This window comes from Furipterus horrens, unplaced genomic scaffold (genome assembly GCF_987537825.1).
Source record: "Furipterus horrens unplaced genomic scaffold, mFurHor1.1.pri manual_scaffold_5, whole genome shotgun sequence".
NCBI classification, from domain to species: Eukaryota; Metazoa; Chordata; class Mammalia; order Chiroptera; family Furipteridae; genus Furipterus; species Furipterus horrens.
The window spans coordinates 178,601,091-178,617,727 of record NW_028327175.1 but is presented as its reverse complement, the minus strand read 5'-3'; the positions used below and the strand labels follow the sequence as shown (position 1 = coordinate 178,617,727).

The 16,637-nt window shown below is 48.3% G+C and overlaps 1 protein-coding gene across 2 annotated transcripts in view; it reads left to right on the top strand.

Annotated features, from left to right (window-relative positions):
* Positions 1–2,664: 2,664 nt before the first annotated feature.
* The window catches only part of DRGX (dorsal root ganglia homeobox), a 28,913-nt gene continuing 14,940 nt past the window's right edge, over positions 2,665–16,637 (top strand). The window contains exons 1-5 of one of the 2 annotated variants that reach the window (XM_090279519.1): positions 2,665–2,698; positions 6,797–6,894; positions 7,815–7,916; positions 10,870–11,048; positions 11,131–11,243. In XM_090279519.1, coding sequence (XP_090135645.1) covers positions 2,665–2,698; positions 6,797–6,894; positions 7,815–7,916; positions 10,870–11,048; positions 11,131–11,243 — 526 coding nt within the window. Of the gene's footprint in view, positions 2,699–6,793; positions 6,895–7,814; positions 7,917–10,869; positions 11,049–11,130; positions 11,244–16,637 lie in introns of both variants that reach the window. The other variant, XM_090279518.1, reaches the window with a different exon arrangement.

The following is a 16,637-nucleotide window of genomic DNA, read 5'->3' as shown; positions in this document are numbered from 1 at the left end:
TTTCCCTCGCATCTCAGGAGGAACTGGTGCCGCTGTCTAGGGTTCGGACAGACCCGAGGGGCGCAGAAAGAGTGCTGCCCGCAGACCCAGGGCGAGCCTATATAGCCCTAGGACATCTCTGGACCTTGCTGCTTTAGCAGATATCAGGGATGGGGAGCTGAGACTGGGGCTTGGACCTCGTTGGTTTCTGCGGCCAACGCGGCATCTGGCGTCTGGTGCTGAGGGTCCCCGCACAGATACTCAGGTGTGCCTGAAGCATCTTGGCTAAGCCGACCCGGATGCCTTCCTCACCTCAATTCCCAGACGCACCCAGCTCTTGGAGCGCACAGGGCACGCAGGCGAAGAGCTGCCGCCTAAGGCAAGCAGGAAGGAACTTGAGGGGGCTTTTGCCAGACTCAGGCGATCAAGGGGAGCCTCAGGCTCTTAAAAAGGGATTCAAAGAGCAGGGGTCCTCTGCGGGAAACAGGGAGAGAAATATTGCGTGCGAGCTGAGCCTCTTGTCTGGGGTTGAGAGAGGGGGTCGGCTCCAGCCTTCTCTAGGTGAGCTGCAAACGGCTCTCAGCAGCCCCGCTGGCTTTGCCTGTTACTGTCTTCGCCTCCGACTTGCGGGCGTGCTAACCTCCGCCCCGAATCCGCCGCATGGACTCGCGGAGTCGGTGATCTTGACGAAGCTGGCTCCGCGGTGGACTCTCTCTGCTCCGAACCGAGCCGGAGTTTCCAGCGGTTTCTTCTTTGTGATAGTCAACTCCCTGCCCCAGGACGGTCAATGCCCAGGGGGGACCGCTGAGGTGCACCAGGCTCCGACTTGCCTAGGCAGGTGTCTCGTCTTCCTCCAGGAGGTTTTCGGAGCGGTGCCAGGGCCCAACACACGTGCTTCACCAGGCCTTTTGTTTCCAACGCGCTGTGTCGTTAAGGTCAAGGCTGGATCCCAGGTGGTGCACGGACCCTCCCCACCGCCTTACCACGACTCCCGAACGCAGCATTAGAATGTTTATAAAATATTCAATTTATGCAGTCTATCCAAGAAGCCATCGTCCCAAAATAAAATCAGCAGTCTAGACGCAACACAGACACCAGAACTTATCAACAGTTGTCTGACTTGCATTTTCTGATGCATCTTGAGTGGGTCATAATACCAACTTTATTTTCAGTGGTGCATAAATTAATTACACGCATTTAATAACCAAAATATCATTATATTCCCCCTTTAATATCATAAAGGCTTTCCGCCAGGGAAGCACTTAATAGTGCAGGGGGCCGTAACGGGCTATTATCCTGGTGTAATGCTATTACAGAACCAATTATGCGCCATTAGACTTGCTTTTTTTGCAGTTTATGTGATTTGATCCAATCCCGCGCCCCTGCCTTGAAAATTTCAGCCCGGTACTTTAGAGTTTAATTTTCACCCAGGCAGAGGGAAGGGCGGTCTCTCTCTGCAGAGTGTCTGCCTCCGATGCATTTTAAAAGTAATTGCGAAGGGTCCCACTGCATATCATTTGCATCGAAAAGCAACCATAAATTCAGGGACCCCTTGCTGAGAACAAAATCAAACTTTCCTTTTGTACGGTCGCTTGGAAAGGGAAGCCGTGTGCAAAGAGTCTCCCCAAAACCCATCCAGCGGTGAAAATGAGCAACGCTTTGTCAATTCGCAGCCCGGGAGCCGCCAGGCCTCTGACAAGGGCGCGCCCAAATCTAAAGTCCTAGAGAAAGAAGGTTTGCGTCAGGGGACTCAAGTGGGGTGGGGTGGAGTGGAGTGTTAAGAAAATAATGCCTTTTCGGGGGTGGTGGGGGTGATGGTTGTTACTACCCTCTTTTAAAAGAAAAGAGGGAAAAAATTCCTGATGTTTGCTGAGAAATGACGGATTTTTTTTTTTTTTTTTTTTTTTTTTTACACCACGTGGGCCATTTGTAAGGCCCAATAGACCTATCCAAGTTACTCGCTGTAGACAGCGCTGGAAATAATCAGATTAAGGCCAATTATGCGTGAGTTTATAAAGGCGAGTGCTGAGCGGCGGCGCGCGTTGTAGACAGCAAGACATCTGGCCACTTCCCGAGTCACTTTTCTGGTCTTGTGGGCGCCAGGCGCGCTGAGCCCCGCCCGCCTCCAGCCGAGCCCGGCGTGCGGACCGGAGGCAATCAGGTTCCAGCCTTCCTCGCCTGCTGCCCGCTGAGGTACGCCCGGTTCCCGACCCTCTCACCGGGTCCCGCGGGTCAGGCCTTGGGACTCGGCTGTGCTTTCCCGGCCAGGACTGTCGCTAGCCCAGATGGCCTGGCGCGTTCGCCGGACCAGGCTGTAGTGATCTAGGTGCAGCGCCTGCGCGGGGGACCCCTGAGAGCCGGGAACGGAGTGGGTTTGGTACTGGGGCCAGGGTGGGAGCACAGCTGTCGGGGTGGTGGACCTGAACTGAAGGGCTATTTCGCGGAGAGCCGACTTGAAAAGGCGCTGCCACCTCCCCTCCAGTTCCCATAGTGGGCTGAGGGCGTAGAGAGGGGACTTTCCCGGAGGGGAGCTCCCGGTGCACTCTGAGGCCGGGCTAGGGCCTAGGCAGAGGGAGACTTAGACTATCGCTGTTTGCTTTGCAGCCAGGCCGAAGCCAGGCGTTCCTGTCCGTCCCGTGGTCACGCTCCCGAGTCCCGGCCGTCCAGAACATCTGGCCGTCAAGGATGTTTTATTTCCACTGTCCGCCACAGCTTGAGGGTGAGTAAGCGCCACTCCCGAGCAGCTCCGAAAAGCCTGCGCCCGCCAGAAAGGACCCAAGCCACAGTGGGGCTGGCGGATTGTTGGATCCCGCCCCACCAGGGGTGCAGCCCCCGGACGGTGGGTAGAGGCGCCCCTGGCTCCCTCCCCGTATCCCGTTCCAGCCTCCCGCCCCGTCGCCACCTGCCTCCCACCTCTCTCTGCGTCTGAGCTGGGAGGCTTCGGGCTATGCCGAAGGGACCAACAGGGTCCTCCCAGCACATATGTTGGTGTCACGCCTCTAATCGCTCCTCGCTCTCCAGCCACCCAGGGGGCCGCATCAATCTTTCACGGTGTTTTGCCAACATCCCGAAAAGCCAAGGTGGACTGGGGAGTTGGCTCGAATTGTCCTAGATCAGAACAAGAGCCTAAACTACCAGAAGGCAGTGCTGCTGGGAGGCGGAGGTGGGAGAAGAGGCGGCATCGGTTCCCAGCCACCGTGGCCCTCCCAGCCCAGAGACCGGTAGCCCTGCCTTCCACAGGCCCAAGCGCCCTGATCTGGCTTTATCTCTGTGACTTCCTGGGTTTCTGACCTCAAATGCCAACCACTCCTCACTCGCAGGGGCAGTTCCATTGCCAAGATTTTGGGTCTTTGAGGGTCTCCAGGCTTTAGGAGAAATTCCACTTCAGGATCCCTGGTGTGGTCTTTGCACTGGATTGTTAGGTGGGGGTAGGTGAGAAGGGGACAGCTTGAATCTCTGGTGCTCCCAGGATGGAGAGAGGAGTAGAAATTCCCAGAAGTGGGACCTTTACACAAGGTGGAATTAGTATGCTTCAGGCAAAGGCAAGGTAGCACACTCTGGCCCTTTAACAGCACCTTCCACAGAGCAGTAGTTTCAGCCATAGGACAGAAGGACATCTATAACTGTGAGAGTAATACCAGTACTTTGCTTTGGCAACCCACTCCTTTGATTTATTTGTGGGGTGGAAGAATTTTGGAGGCAAAGAAATCCAGGGAGGCATGGAATAGGATGAAAGTGGTGAGACACCGAGGGACCTAGGACATCAGAGGATGGTTGCCTCCTTGCCCTAGGTTACCTTGAGCAGTGGCTGAACCTAGCTGGCCAACTGCACAAGGATTTCATAAGTTTATGTGTTTCCTAAGGAAGCTTTTAAGAGTTCAGTAGGATTTTCTAGAGGGGACTAATGAGGACCAGTGTTTAAGACCTGCCAGCTTGGTCAGCATTTCTAAGGAAAGGCCAGACAGTTGCTTGCATTTCACCTTTTGGCTTTATGAAAAGGTTGGAGAGGTATATCCCTTGACATTGTACCCCAGGCCTGGAGGGAGACCCTCTGAATGTGTGGTGGACGCATCTTTATTTCTTCTGAACCTTGGTGATTGATACCCAGTGTCCTACCCTTCTGGTTAAAGTTGAGACGGCTGAGGTTTGGGGTATTTAGCAGGTCATGAGCTATGTGGATAACTTAAGGGGAAAACCCCATCTTCAGGGCAGGTTGCAGATGCCACATAGGGTGAGTTCTAGCCCAGCCTATTATGAGTTCTAGCCCCAGCTCAGCTTAGTTGGCTTACCTCTGAGCCGACATCCCAAGCACATCCCACCTGGATTCTGACTGATTGCTATAATCAGAAGAAAAGGAAATATGTCCTTAAAAACCTTTCTAAAATTATTTTTGCAGATGTGTTTCTAAGCCAGTTTTGAAGAAAAGGGTGTTTAGTGTTGCTGGAGAGGAGGTGATCTGTTGCAGATGGAAAGGCTGAGAACAGACTTTTGGAATATGAACCTGTCAGCTTTTTAAGTTTTATTTTTTATTAATCTAGAGAGGCATAAAGGAGAAAGCACAGCATGGCTCATAATCTCCCTTCTCAGATAATTTTTCTGATATTAAATTCAAAAGTACTCCATATATCTGCTTAGGAAGTTAAAATAGAACAGAAACCTATACATTGAAAAGTGGATTTCTTCACTTCTGTTTCTAAAGGCACTCCCTATTGTTGGTTTCTCATGATTCCTTCAAAGAAAACAGGTTTTTGCCTTCACTTATGTCATTTTCTCTGTATGTGTTATGCTTTATTTGTACTGAGATCATACTGCCATATCAGTCAGGACTTTGTTTTTATCATGGCATAATATATATTTTGGGAGTTTTTTCCATGTTGATGTATACAGATCTACTGAGTTTTAAATAGCTGATACTGCGCAGAAAGTGTCTACTGATGGGAACTTTGGTTGTTTCCAGTTTTTTAATTACCATATTTCCAAGAACATTCTTCTGTCTTTACTCTGTCACCCTTCATTAGTATTTTCATAGATTAAATGCCTGTATGTGCACTTAAATTTTTGATGAAAATTGTCGAGTTACCCTCTAATGAGTCTTCACCAATAGATGCTGCTACAAATAGATGGATGGCATGCATGTTTGATTACACTCATATCTGTACTAGGTATCATGATGCCCCTAATGCTTTTTGCCAAAAAACATGGTGGAAATAGTAAATTGTTCTGTTTTAATTGTCACAAGGCTTAACATTTTCATAGCATTATTGACCATTCTACTTATTTTTAAGTAAAATGCTTCTTCTCATATTTTTTCTTTTCTATTACGTTGTCAATCTTTGTTCTTATTAATTTGATAAAGCATCAGCCTTTTTTAGGATTTAATTTGACACACAGTGTTTCACTTAAGGAAGTATGTGTATACGAGGTAAATCAATGTGGAGCAGCAGATGTAAATTAGAAGACTGAGGCTGATTGTGATCAGAGACCCTCAGAGATTTCCTTCCATCCTCACCAGTCAAGTTCTTTGTTTCAAAAGGAAACAACTTGGTATTCCACAAAATAATGGAAATAAGGCTGGTGTGAGGTTGCTCTTTTAAGCTTCCAATGATCTGGAGAGAAATATTTGTAACTAGGGTTTTGAAGAAGAATGCTGTTTGGACAAGAAAATGGAGGCTTCCGCAGAGAGTGGGGTGTTGTGGCAGAGGATGTGGCACTGGAGAGTAGAGTAGTAAGTAGGAGGGACTGCCTTTAGTAGATGGAATTTTTAAAAGCCTAAAGGTTCTTGCTTCTTTTGGACTGAGGTCCATCTGAGGGACATGGTCTAGGCACTGTGGCTTGCCAGCTCCTAATGACAAATAGGCAGTTATTCTGAGATCAGAGCTCATGGCAGGTACAGTGTTCACTGCCTCATGTGAACGTGCTCATTTGTTTTCCTAAGAAGCCATTTTGGACTGTCCAGTAAATGGTGCACATTTGGAAAATGATCTGAATGCATTGTGGGGCCAAAGTCTGTTCTGGCCTTGTATGAGCTTTAGAGGCTGCTGTGAAGAATGCCTTTCTTTTCAATGAAGCAGAAGCAGTGGGTCCTTTATGAGCCTGACAAGAGAGTGGGGTGCCCTTTGAGAGTGGCCCTGTGTAAGTCTGCTTGGAATTCAGGACAGCAACTATTGGGGCAGATCTCTTGTTTATTGACATCTATATAACAGATCTACTATGATGCTGATGAACTGTGACCAATGATAATTAATATTTATTTATAAATTTCTTACCTCCTCATGTCCTGAAGTTCTAAGAGGAAAGTGCTGTGAAATGCTCTTGGTGTTTTCTTTTCTTCTCCACCCCCCAGCTTTTAACCCTTGTTGTTTATGGAAACACAGGCAAGTAGACTAACAGGTAAGCAATAGGAAAACATCAGCTTCTGCAAAAAGACCTGAAGTAGGGAATGAGGTGCATTGGACAGAGTGCAGCTGGGAGCTGGAGGACAGATGAAGGCTTCATCTCAAGTCAGTGACCCTTCCTGCTTGAATCCAGAATTTCTCAAGAAGAGAACTTGGCTATCTTGGGAAATAAGGCCACCACCCACCCTATGAAATAGGCATAGTTAGGCTTGGGGTCATAAATTATTGGAAGAGAAAGAGAGAGCGCAAGAGAGTGGAAAAGAAGGAGGTTAATAAGAGGAGCAGAAAAAGATGGTTTGGTATGGTCAGGGCTCTATCTGGAGGGGATGGGTTGCTGCCTCCGAATGAGCCTGTGTAGCTGGGGATGGTGTGTGAGGACTGGGGGCCCATCTGCTCAGGTGGATCCTGTTTGTTCCCAGCAGGCACTGCACCCTTTGGCAATCACCCTACTGGAGATTTTGATGATGGGTTCCTGCGCAGAAAACAGCGCCGGAACCGGACAACATTCACACTTCAGCAGGTAATGATGGTGTTCTCCTTCTGAAAGTTAGCTGTTTCCTGCCTCAAAAAAAAATAAATAAATAAAATTTTTTTTAGCTGCTCTTCCTCATCTTTTCCAGTCAGGCCAATTGATTATGTTAACCAGATCTTTCTGTTTTCTTGAATGACTTCTGTGTCAATGAATCTGTTTGGGGAGAGGGTGGAAGACTTTGACCTTTTGGTCCCAAATAGTAAGTGAAGAGGCAATAATGATTGCTCCCATTAGCTTATGGTTAATAGTTTGGGGAACATTTTAACATCAGCAATATCATTTGAAACTTGGAATAACCTTCTGAGGAAGGCAAGTAGAACATTCTTATTCCTGGTAAGTAGATGAGAAGACTGGGGACCAAGAAGTAGATTTGGAGAAGATATTGTTGTCCATAAATGGAAGGGCTATGATTGGAACCCTGATACTGTGTTTCCTGGACCTAGGCCCCTTCTCTAAGATCTGTTCAACTTCTGGAGCAAAGTGGTGCAGTCAGGAAGGTGACTCAAACACCCCTATGCAGTTTCTGTGCGGCTAACACAGAGAGGGCAGTTGCAAATTGTTTCTCTTCTCCTGGACCTGTGTGCACCATTCTAATTCATAAAGCCACCCTTCCATTTTAATTCTATGAATATATTTAAATGTAAATGTATGTAAATATTTGCACCTCTCTTTGTATTTCTACTTCTTGGGGGAACATTGAGGTTGTTAGCAAGACTTATCTCCTAAGTTATCAGCGGTTGAAATTTTAATTCTGTGGTATCTTTTCAAACAGTTCTTTTCTCCTTCTCCTTTCCCTATTTGATCTGTGAAACAACTTCCTCACCACTCTTAGCAAATTTGAAATATACATCTGCTTCCTCTCACCTAGCCACTACCGTTCACGAGTAAACACTTCTTCCTTTTACCAGCTGGAAGCTCTGGAGGCAGTTTTTGCCCAGACACACTACCCTGATGTATTCACCAGAGAAGAGCTGGCTATGAAAATAAACCTCACAGAAGCCAGAGTGCAGGTGAGCCTTCTGTTCAATTATTTAACTCCCTAATATTAAAACTGGCAAACTTTTTTTTTTTTTTTTTTTGACATCATGACTGCAGAGTGCACATTTGGCCAAAGAAAGCAAATGAAGACTATCTGTCATTTTCATGATGCACTTTAATAACATCAACATAATGTGGAATATTAGATTAGGTTGATTAATCGGTCATTCATAATTAACTAGTGATAATGTTCTACACTAATTTGTCCGCGTCTCTAAGGTACTAAATTACATCAATGCACATCCATTTCCTTGCTTTGGAAGAAAAAAAAAAAAAAGAGCTGAGATGCTATTCTCAAAGCAGCTCTGACCACTCCGGGCTAAGGCTGGTCAATGGCAGAGAACTGTGTTTTCAGATGGGAACAGGGTTAGGATCTGCTTTCCAGAAATTGCATCATGTCCAACTTTCCCCCAGCATGCAGACTCTTTTAGATAAGTGAATCCAAAGAACATGTACAATCTAAAAATCTTTAAGCGGCAGTAGTGAAAGGGCTGTTGCAGAGCCGAGCATGACCTGCCGTGACCGTGACAGTCTCTAAGCAGCATTTCTTTTTAGAAGCCACAGGATGATTATGTTTAAGTGCACAAACCCATCGAGCCCAGCAGATGTGCCTGAGCACAGGAGGCACACATCCGCAGCACTGCCTCTCCAGGCAAGCTATTCTTTGAGCACAATTATATATTCATTTTATTTATGGGGTTTCCTCCATGCTGTTTCTATTCTTTTTTATGTAGGGGCTTGGGGTTAAGACTATGCAAAGATCTAATTGTAGGAAATATAATGGTTTGCTTTCGGTTCCCCTGGGTCATGTTAGTATCTCTTAAAAACCAATGGCTGAAGAGAGATAATGGAATTCTGAGCAGTAAATTGGGGGTTGTAAACAAATTATTTCCCCTATAATCAGATTATGTGATCCTGATTATTAAATCTGAACATGAATCATTGGTCATATGTGGGCAAATTAAACTGATTATTATTTGGAAATGAAAATCTCCTTTGGCCAGGATGCAGTCTCTCCTTTCTTTTTTTAATGCCAGCTTGCCAATAGCTGCCTAAAGACTGAACTGCAAATTGAGATAAATGACACAATTATTGAGCATTCAGAAGTGGAAGATCATAACTTCTCCCTGAAAGGTGCAAGGGTGAGATAGGGGTGGCCACAATTAAAGCTGGGAATTGTTGTTGAGGCTGTTGTTGGCTATTATGCAAACAGACAATGGCTGCGAAGCTTTTTTTTAGTGAGCCTCCATGTGGGGACACTGGCTTCATGCTTTGGTGGTGGCGGGAAGGGAGCTGTGTTTACATTTACACTGCTTGCTCATTCAAATATGATTAATGTTCTATAAAGCAGGGTCTTAATTGAAGCTGATGTTGTCAAACAATAACTAAATAGGGAAATAAACGACTCCATCATGCTCTTTCCTCAGAAGCAGGCGAACTGTCAGTGCAAAGTCATTAAAATATGATAATGAAAAATAGCTCAATTAAATGTTGTCATAGCTGTGACCTTCATTCAATTAAGACACAAGAAAGTGTCTGCATTTTGCTTTGCATTTAACTGCCCTAAATTTAGAATATAGATAAAATCATTATTCAATGGTTGCTGATATGTGCAATTAAAAGCCAACTAGATTAAAAAGAGAATGAAAGCCTGATAAAGGAGAATGAAAATTGGAGGTGGAGTGGTCATCAGAGGGCTCAGCCTCGGGACCCAGGTGCCCTCCTGGGCCAGTCCCCTGGCAGGAAAGGATGTCTCAGGAATAGGAGGGAGGTCTAACCAAGCATTGTTTTGTAAGCCAGGAATGATCTCCTAGGAGAAGGGAGAAGAGGTTTGCTGGATGGAGTAAAGAGCAGCAGGATTTCACTGACCTCGGGAAAAACCTCGGGCCTGGGCTGCCCAGGTGCCATGAGGCTGTCCCGCAAATGCAGTCTTGGTTTCCAGGGCTTAAGGAATTCTATACCACCCTCTAAGAAGGTACTTAGAGCAGGTGAATCATAAACTACCTTCTAACCCGGGGATGGCAGAGGTGAAAACATTAGTTAATGTTTACCTAGTGGTGGATTGCTATTGCTAGGTTTTTCATGCATCTCTATGTTAATCTTCCTAATAATGTTGGGGGTGGCCACTATTATAGCCCCCAGACAGGTTGGATCATGACTCCTAGCCAAGCCACTGGGTTTCAAATTGTGGATCTGCCACTTACCACCTGAATGACCTGGGCAAGTTAATTGACCTCCTGTGCTCTCATCTGTAAAGCGGAGGAGACAATAGGACTGCCTATCTTGTAGGATTGCAGTGGACTCTAAACAAGATTAACCAGGGTTCAGAATTTTAAGCCAAAAATGACTCCAGAGTCAGGGTTTCTAATGGGTGTATTGGGCTGCTGGTCATTCACTCATCATGATGTGCAAGAGATGATTTCAGGGTTAATCACAAGTATTAGGCAAGACACACTCAGGTGCTCAGGACAAAGGTGATGGAAGTGTGAATGAGTATTTTGATGAGAAAACCCCAGGCAGTGTTTTATAAATGGCCTGATGATTTCCCTACCCCAAGGAAATATTTTCACGTCAGATAAATGTACTCACATACATTGAGAATTTCCACAAAACAACACTTTTAACCTTTACTTTGGGCAATGCATTTGTATACTTTCTATGATTTAACACTCATTAAAAAATGCCTGTCATGCCTTCTACATTGATCTCCAGACCCATCTGTGGGTCTGCAGCTGCAGTTCAGAGAACACTACTTTGGCTGATCTCTTGGTGAGGGGAGGCTGTGACTCTGCCCACCTGCCTGCTGCTGCAAGGTGAGCCAGGAGAACAGGGCATGGGGTCCAGGCATTTGTGCTTGCATTCTGGTTTCCTCATCATGTCTGATTTTCTGCCTCTGTTGGATGTATTTTTCCGTTGGGGATTCAGGTTTGGTTCCAGAACCGAAGGGCCAAATGGAGGAAGACAGAGAGAGGGGCCTCTGACCAGGAGCCAGGAGCCAAGGAGTCCATGGCAGAGGTGACATCACCACCTGTGAGAAATGTCAATTCTCCACCCCCTGGGGACCAGGCCCGGAGCAAGAAGGAGGCCCTCGAGGCCCAGCAGAGGTGAGGTTAGCTGGATTCCTGGGCTTAAAGGGCTGGTGGGCACACAGGGTTGGAAACTCATGCAGTTTTCTTTCTCTACCAGTCTGGGGAGAACGGTGGCTCCCACAGGACCTTTCTTTCCCTCCTGCTTGCCTGGGACCCTCCTGAACACGGCCACATATGCCCAGGCCCTGTCACACGTTGCATCGCTGAAAGGTGAGTTTGGCTCTGCTGGCTGAGGATCCTGCCGATTGTCTGACTGACCTGCTTTCTTGATTAGGCTCATCCTTGCACTTTGGGCTGGTGCAATTCCTTTTCTCCTTCTGTAAGTCACAGGCAGGGTCAGTTTCCATATGTACCATCTTGTTGGTTTTCCACATGGCCTGAGGACTAAGGTGAACGCACCTGATGGGAGCTTGTCTGAGAGCTGGTCTTTTCAAAGTGACTGCTCTATGTTCATAGATTGCTCCTGGTCATAGGTAACATTTTTAGGAGCTCACTTGCAGTTTATTTATGAGGCCTGTGAGGGGCAATCATCCCAGCTTTGAAGGCCCCTCTCTATATGTAGAGCTTGCCCATCTACCCACCCCAGGAATGCCTGATATCAGAGGTTGGCACTGTTAGGATTTGTGGTTTTCCAAGATTTGCTTTTCTCAGTGGCTGTTGTTGTCTGGAGGATGGACACCATTTGTGACACTTGGTCAGGCCCAAGGAACACTTATGGGCTGTCCCTTGGGGATTTCTGGGCATCCCCACTGGATGAATGGGCCCATCCAACGTCACCTCTCAGTTCCTGGCCCCAAACCTACTCCTCCTGTGATGGTTCAGACTGGTGTGCTGGCCAGGAACAGGGCTGGGTCCCAGAGAGGGTTTCGGGGAGCTGTGTTAGTGTTCCCCCAAGGCCTTTCCTGTCACAGCAGGTCTGGGAGGTGGGAGTGCAGGTGCCACTGTAGGTTTCTTCCTGGTAATAGGTGGTGGGACAGGCCCCCCCCCCCCAGGGTGTTTCCTGCTTGTTCTGTGTCAGAGTCTAGGGGATGAATGCGGACATTCATTCATGATGATGGATGATGGTGCCTCCCTGGGGAGTCTCCTGAAGTGTGAGAAAGGCATTCTAGGCATAAGGAACAGCAAAGAATATGGGGCAGGGGTCAGAGGGTTGGGGACAAAAAACCAGACTTTTCTAGAGATTGGCATGTATGTTGGGGGACCATGGGAGAGTGTCCAGAGATAGGTGGAGGTGTCCAGTAGGGGCCCGAGCTTGAAGGCCCCGAATGTCATGCTTCAGGATTCAGACTTTCCAATGTAGGAGGTAGAGCCCCCAAACCTCGAGCCACTTCTGAGTTGTCCAGCTAGCTGGGCATAAGTGAATAGGCTTGGTGCCATCCAGCTCTGAGCATTGCACCTTCCTACCACTTGCTTCAGCAACTGTGACTATGGATTCCAGAGGCCACATAGATACTCCTCAGAGCATCCTTAGGACATATCCACAGGACACAATAGGCTGATAGGGAACTACAGAGGTCAGCCAACTGAAAGGGGCTTCTGGAAGATTAGCAGTGGGACTTGGGTATCAGCCAAGGAGCTGGTTTAACTGGAGGAGCAGTCCTGTGTCTGCCTGTCAAATCCTCTCTGCTTCAGTGAGGGCAAGTTCTGTTCCTGAGAGGAGCTGACTCTTTTACAAATGTTCTTTGCTTGCCCACTTCAGACTCATGAATTGGAGGTGATTCCCACATCTCTTTGCTGTGGCAGCCTGTGGGGATCTCTGGTTAACCAAGCTGAGGTCCTAGTGGAGGATGTGGTGGCTGAAGAGCAGTCTAGAGAGCCAAACTACCATGCAGGGAGGGCAGGATAGTGTCTGAGGGATGCCAAGGGCAGTGGTGACAGGGAGACAGAGCAGGGACTTATGTCTCTCACACCCTGACCCAGGACAGAGGCAGGGACTGGAAGGAGAGGCTGGTAGAACTATCAGCCCTCCTTTCTTCCCTTATTCCCACTCCCCTGGCCCTTCAGTAAGCCTTTATCACTGACTCCAGGGATCCTGCACAGTGTCTGCCTCATTGGAAACACTTTCCTTTGGTGCTGCCCTTGCCATCGGAGTGGGGCCTTGGGGTGTACAGGAGCCTGCAGAAGTGACAGAAATCATGGTGTGCTTACCAGACTGGGAAAGATCTTTGTGCACTGTGGTGGCACTGCTCAGGGAGCCTGCATGTCCCTGTGAGAAGTTCCTCCTAACTGCAGTCAGGGGGACAGAAATTTGGGGGCAGATGACACATGCAGATGTTTCCAGAGCCAGCAGGCTGTGGGCAAAGTGAGCACAGGTAGGCATTGCCTTTGCTTCCTCAATGCAAAGGAGCTCTCACTCACTTTTCTTGAAAAACGTGGCCCTCTTGTTCTATTTGTCATTTTCCCACTTTTGAGAGAGGCTCGGGGAAAAGGCACACTGCCCTACCATCAGAAACAGTTCTTTGAGGAACATGAGTTGTTCCCTGGGATCCACACTCAGCAGAGGTGGGGATGGGGTGGACTGGGCAGCATTTACCATTCAAGGGTCCACTGTTATCAAGCCAGCTGACTGTGGCCAGTGGGAGCAGAGACACAGCATTGCCAGAATTATTGAATTTTGATGAAACTGGAAACCTAGATTTTTATTAGAAATAGTTACATCTTTCAAGTGTTGCCTCCAAGTCTCTGAGGCCAAACTGGAGCATCGTTGGTCTGACCAGTGTTTGGCCTGCTGTTCTGTGAGAGGGGATTTTCTTCTGCCCGCTCCCATCTCTGTTCTCTGTGTCCTTCTCCCTTTATATGTACCTCCTCCTTGGGCCTCCCTTCAGCATAGTTCCCCTGCAGTGGCTCATCCTGACCCTCTCACCGCCAGGGCCCTTTCCTAGATGACCTCTTTGAGCAGCTGGCAAGCTAAATCATGTTGGAAAGGGAAGAAAATGAGCAGTTATTGAAAACCCCCTCTGTGCTCTGCCAAGTGGTCTTGTGCTGTAGTTCTATTTTCTTCTTAAAGCAGGATTATACAAGAAGGGCTCCATGGTTACACGATGGCTCTGAGATAATGGCTGGCATTGGTTGGGGTATCTCTGCATTCTAAAAGTGCCTGACCCCATGTGGTGGCACTTCTGGAAGGGAGGTACTCTGAGCAGGAAGTCTCTGGGGCTGCCTGTGACTCCACTGGTCAGCACCAGGTAAGTCCAGCAATGCCCCACTTCAGACCAGGTGAGTCCAGCAGTGCCTGGGGAGATGCTTGGGGAATCGGCCTCTGCCTTGGACCTGGGGTGAGAAGTGAGTACCTGCAAGTCAGGTAATAAACACCCCTGGGTTTAATGCTCAGTGGTTTTGTGGCACATTGTAAAATGGTTCGGGGCCAGGATGGCTTTTTGGCTTTTGTAGCCCACACCTTATCACTCCCCCAAGCAATAGAAATTAAGTACATATCCCAATTTGGGCCCCAGGAAGGACCAACCCCAAGTTTCTAGGATCTAGCTCAGTGCCAGTGATCTCTGGGATGTAATTGGCCTCCCTCACTTTAACTGTACCCTCGGAAGTGACTAGGAAGCCAGATACTGGCAGAGCTGGTGGCTGAACCAAGCTCTCCTTTTCTGCAGCCTGAGCATGCCAGGGGCTGCTGGCCAAGTAAGGGGGCTGCCTTAGCTCGCTGAGAGAAGCTTCATGCAGACGGTGCTAGAAGGCACCCTCCTGGCCTTCTAAGCCCATCATTCTTTTTACAAATGAGAAACTGAGGCTCAGACAGTCAGAGTCACTTGCTCACACACCACTTATTCAGCTAGGTTACCCCTTTGTGGTCTAGGCTATTCTCCACAGGATCCTGAGGTACCCTTTCCTCCCAACACCATTTATTCATTCATTCCTCTGAATGAGCACTGCTTGTAGGGACCTTGGACCCCCATCATGCTTTTCCCCAGCAAGTGAGGACAGCTGTGAGTCCACAGCTATGAGACTCACCCAGGACTACCAGGACCAATGTGAGCTGAGCACATTCCTTCCAAGCCAGAGATTCCAATCTACTCCTCCAGGCCTGTGGTGACTTGAAAATACTCAGGAGAAATAAATCAAAGTGATTTTCAGCTCCCAGACCCAAACCGGTGCCTGCGTCTCTTTCCTCAGGCTTTGTGGTCCTAGAGGGACCATGTAGCACTGGACTGAAGACAGCACAGCAAGTGCCCTGGAAGGACCACCAAGGTTCTGGCCTCACCCTAGACCTCACTCTAGGCACTGTGACTACAGACCTGAAACTTCAGACCTGTGTCTTCAGATTAGACTTGAGGGACCAAGATAAGCCTGCCAGCTGCACCAGCATCTGGCCATTGTGTGAGGACAGTGCAGGACTCCCAGGGTGGGATCAGTTCTCCCATGAGCATTTGGAGTACCCCAACTAGAGGACCCAGAACTCAGGGCTTGGGCAGCGTTATGTGTAGTTACAAGTTGAAGGGCTCTGTGTTGGGGTTCTGGTTATTTGGTTCTAGGCATCGTTGTGACAGACATGAAGTACTTGCCTGGGAAATACTGAGAGAGTCTCCAGGAGTGTTTGTGGGGTAACTTGGAGTTCATTGATTACAGTTCTCTGAGTTCCTTTAAATAATGATCCTTGAAGTCCTTACTTAGGTCCTTTAATGTAGTTTTATGGGAACTCATTCGCTTCCTAGAAATTATTTGGTTTTTAATGGGCTCTGAAAATAGGAGTGCTTATGGAGTATTGGCTGTCAGCTCCTGAGCAGGTGACCCCATGAGGAGAAAAAGAACAGGCAGGGGCAAATCAATGCTCTGGAGGACCCAGCCACAGAGTTGCTTGTGTGATGATGCCAAGCCCTGCCTCCCAGGTGAGTGGGGTGGGCATGCTAGGCCCTGTTAGCTTCATGACTGTGACCCAGAATATGGCAGTGGGTCTGAGCTCTGCTTTTAGGTCTTTAGATCATAGGGGAAAGTAACCCAGAAACTGCGAAGGGGGGCAGCCACTTTGCTGAGTTTTAGCACACAGACTGAGAAGTCAGCAACAGGAAAGTCCACATTATGGTTTTCTTAGGAAATTAGATAGAATAACTTTGATTCCTTGAAGATACCTGTTGCAAGCAGTGGCCTGAGGTTTGGAAGCATCTGGAGAGCTGGAGAGACCAATATTGAACTGGAAATTACCCTGTATTTGGACAATGTGCCCAGCTTAGAACTGCCACAGCTCAACTTGGTTGTTCTGCCTCTAGCCAGGGAGCCAAGGCAGAGATGCGGAGCTTTGCCCTCAGCCGCAGCATTGTTATTGTGTGCTGGGGCATGTGCTCTGCCTCGCGGTCGTCGGGCTTGGTCAGGGTCTGAGAAGCAGTGCTGCCTGAGGCTGCTCACACAGTGGTCTCAGTGTTGGGGTGTGCGGGCCACTGGCGCTCCGAGGGAAGTGTCTGGAGAGGTCAGCAGGGCTGCTCAGGCACAGAGAGGGGTTGGAGGTGAGGGCAGCACCTTTCTGGGGTGGCTGGCCAAGCAGAGTGTGCCCACATGGAGGTGTGGCAGACAAGCCTCCAGACTCTTGCTGCACAGATCCCCAGATGGGCATCCAGCTGTCCCCATCAATAAGTGGGGCAGCTGGCTACCTCGGGTCAA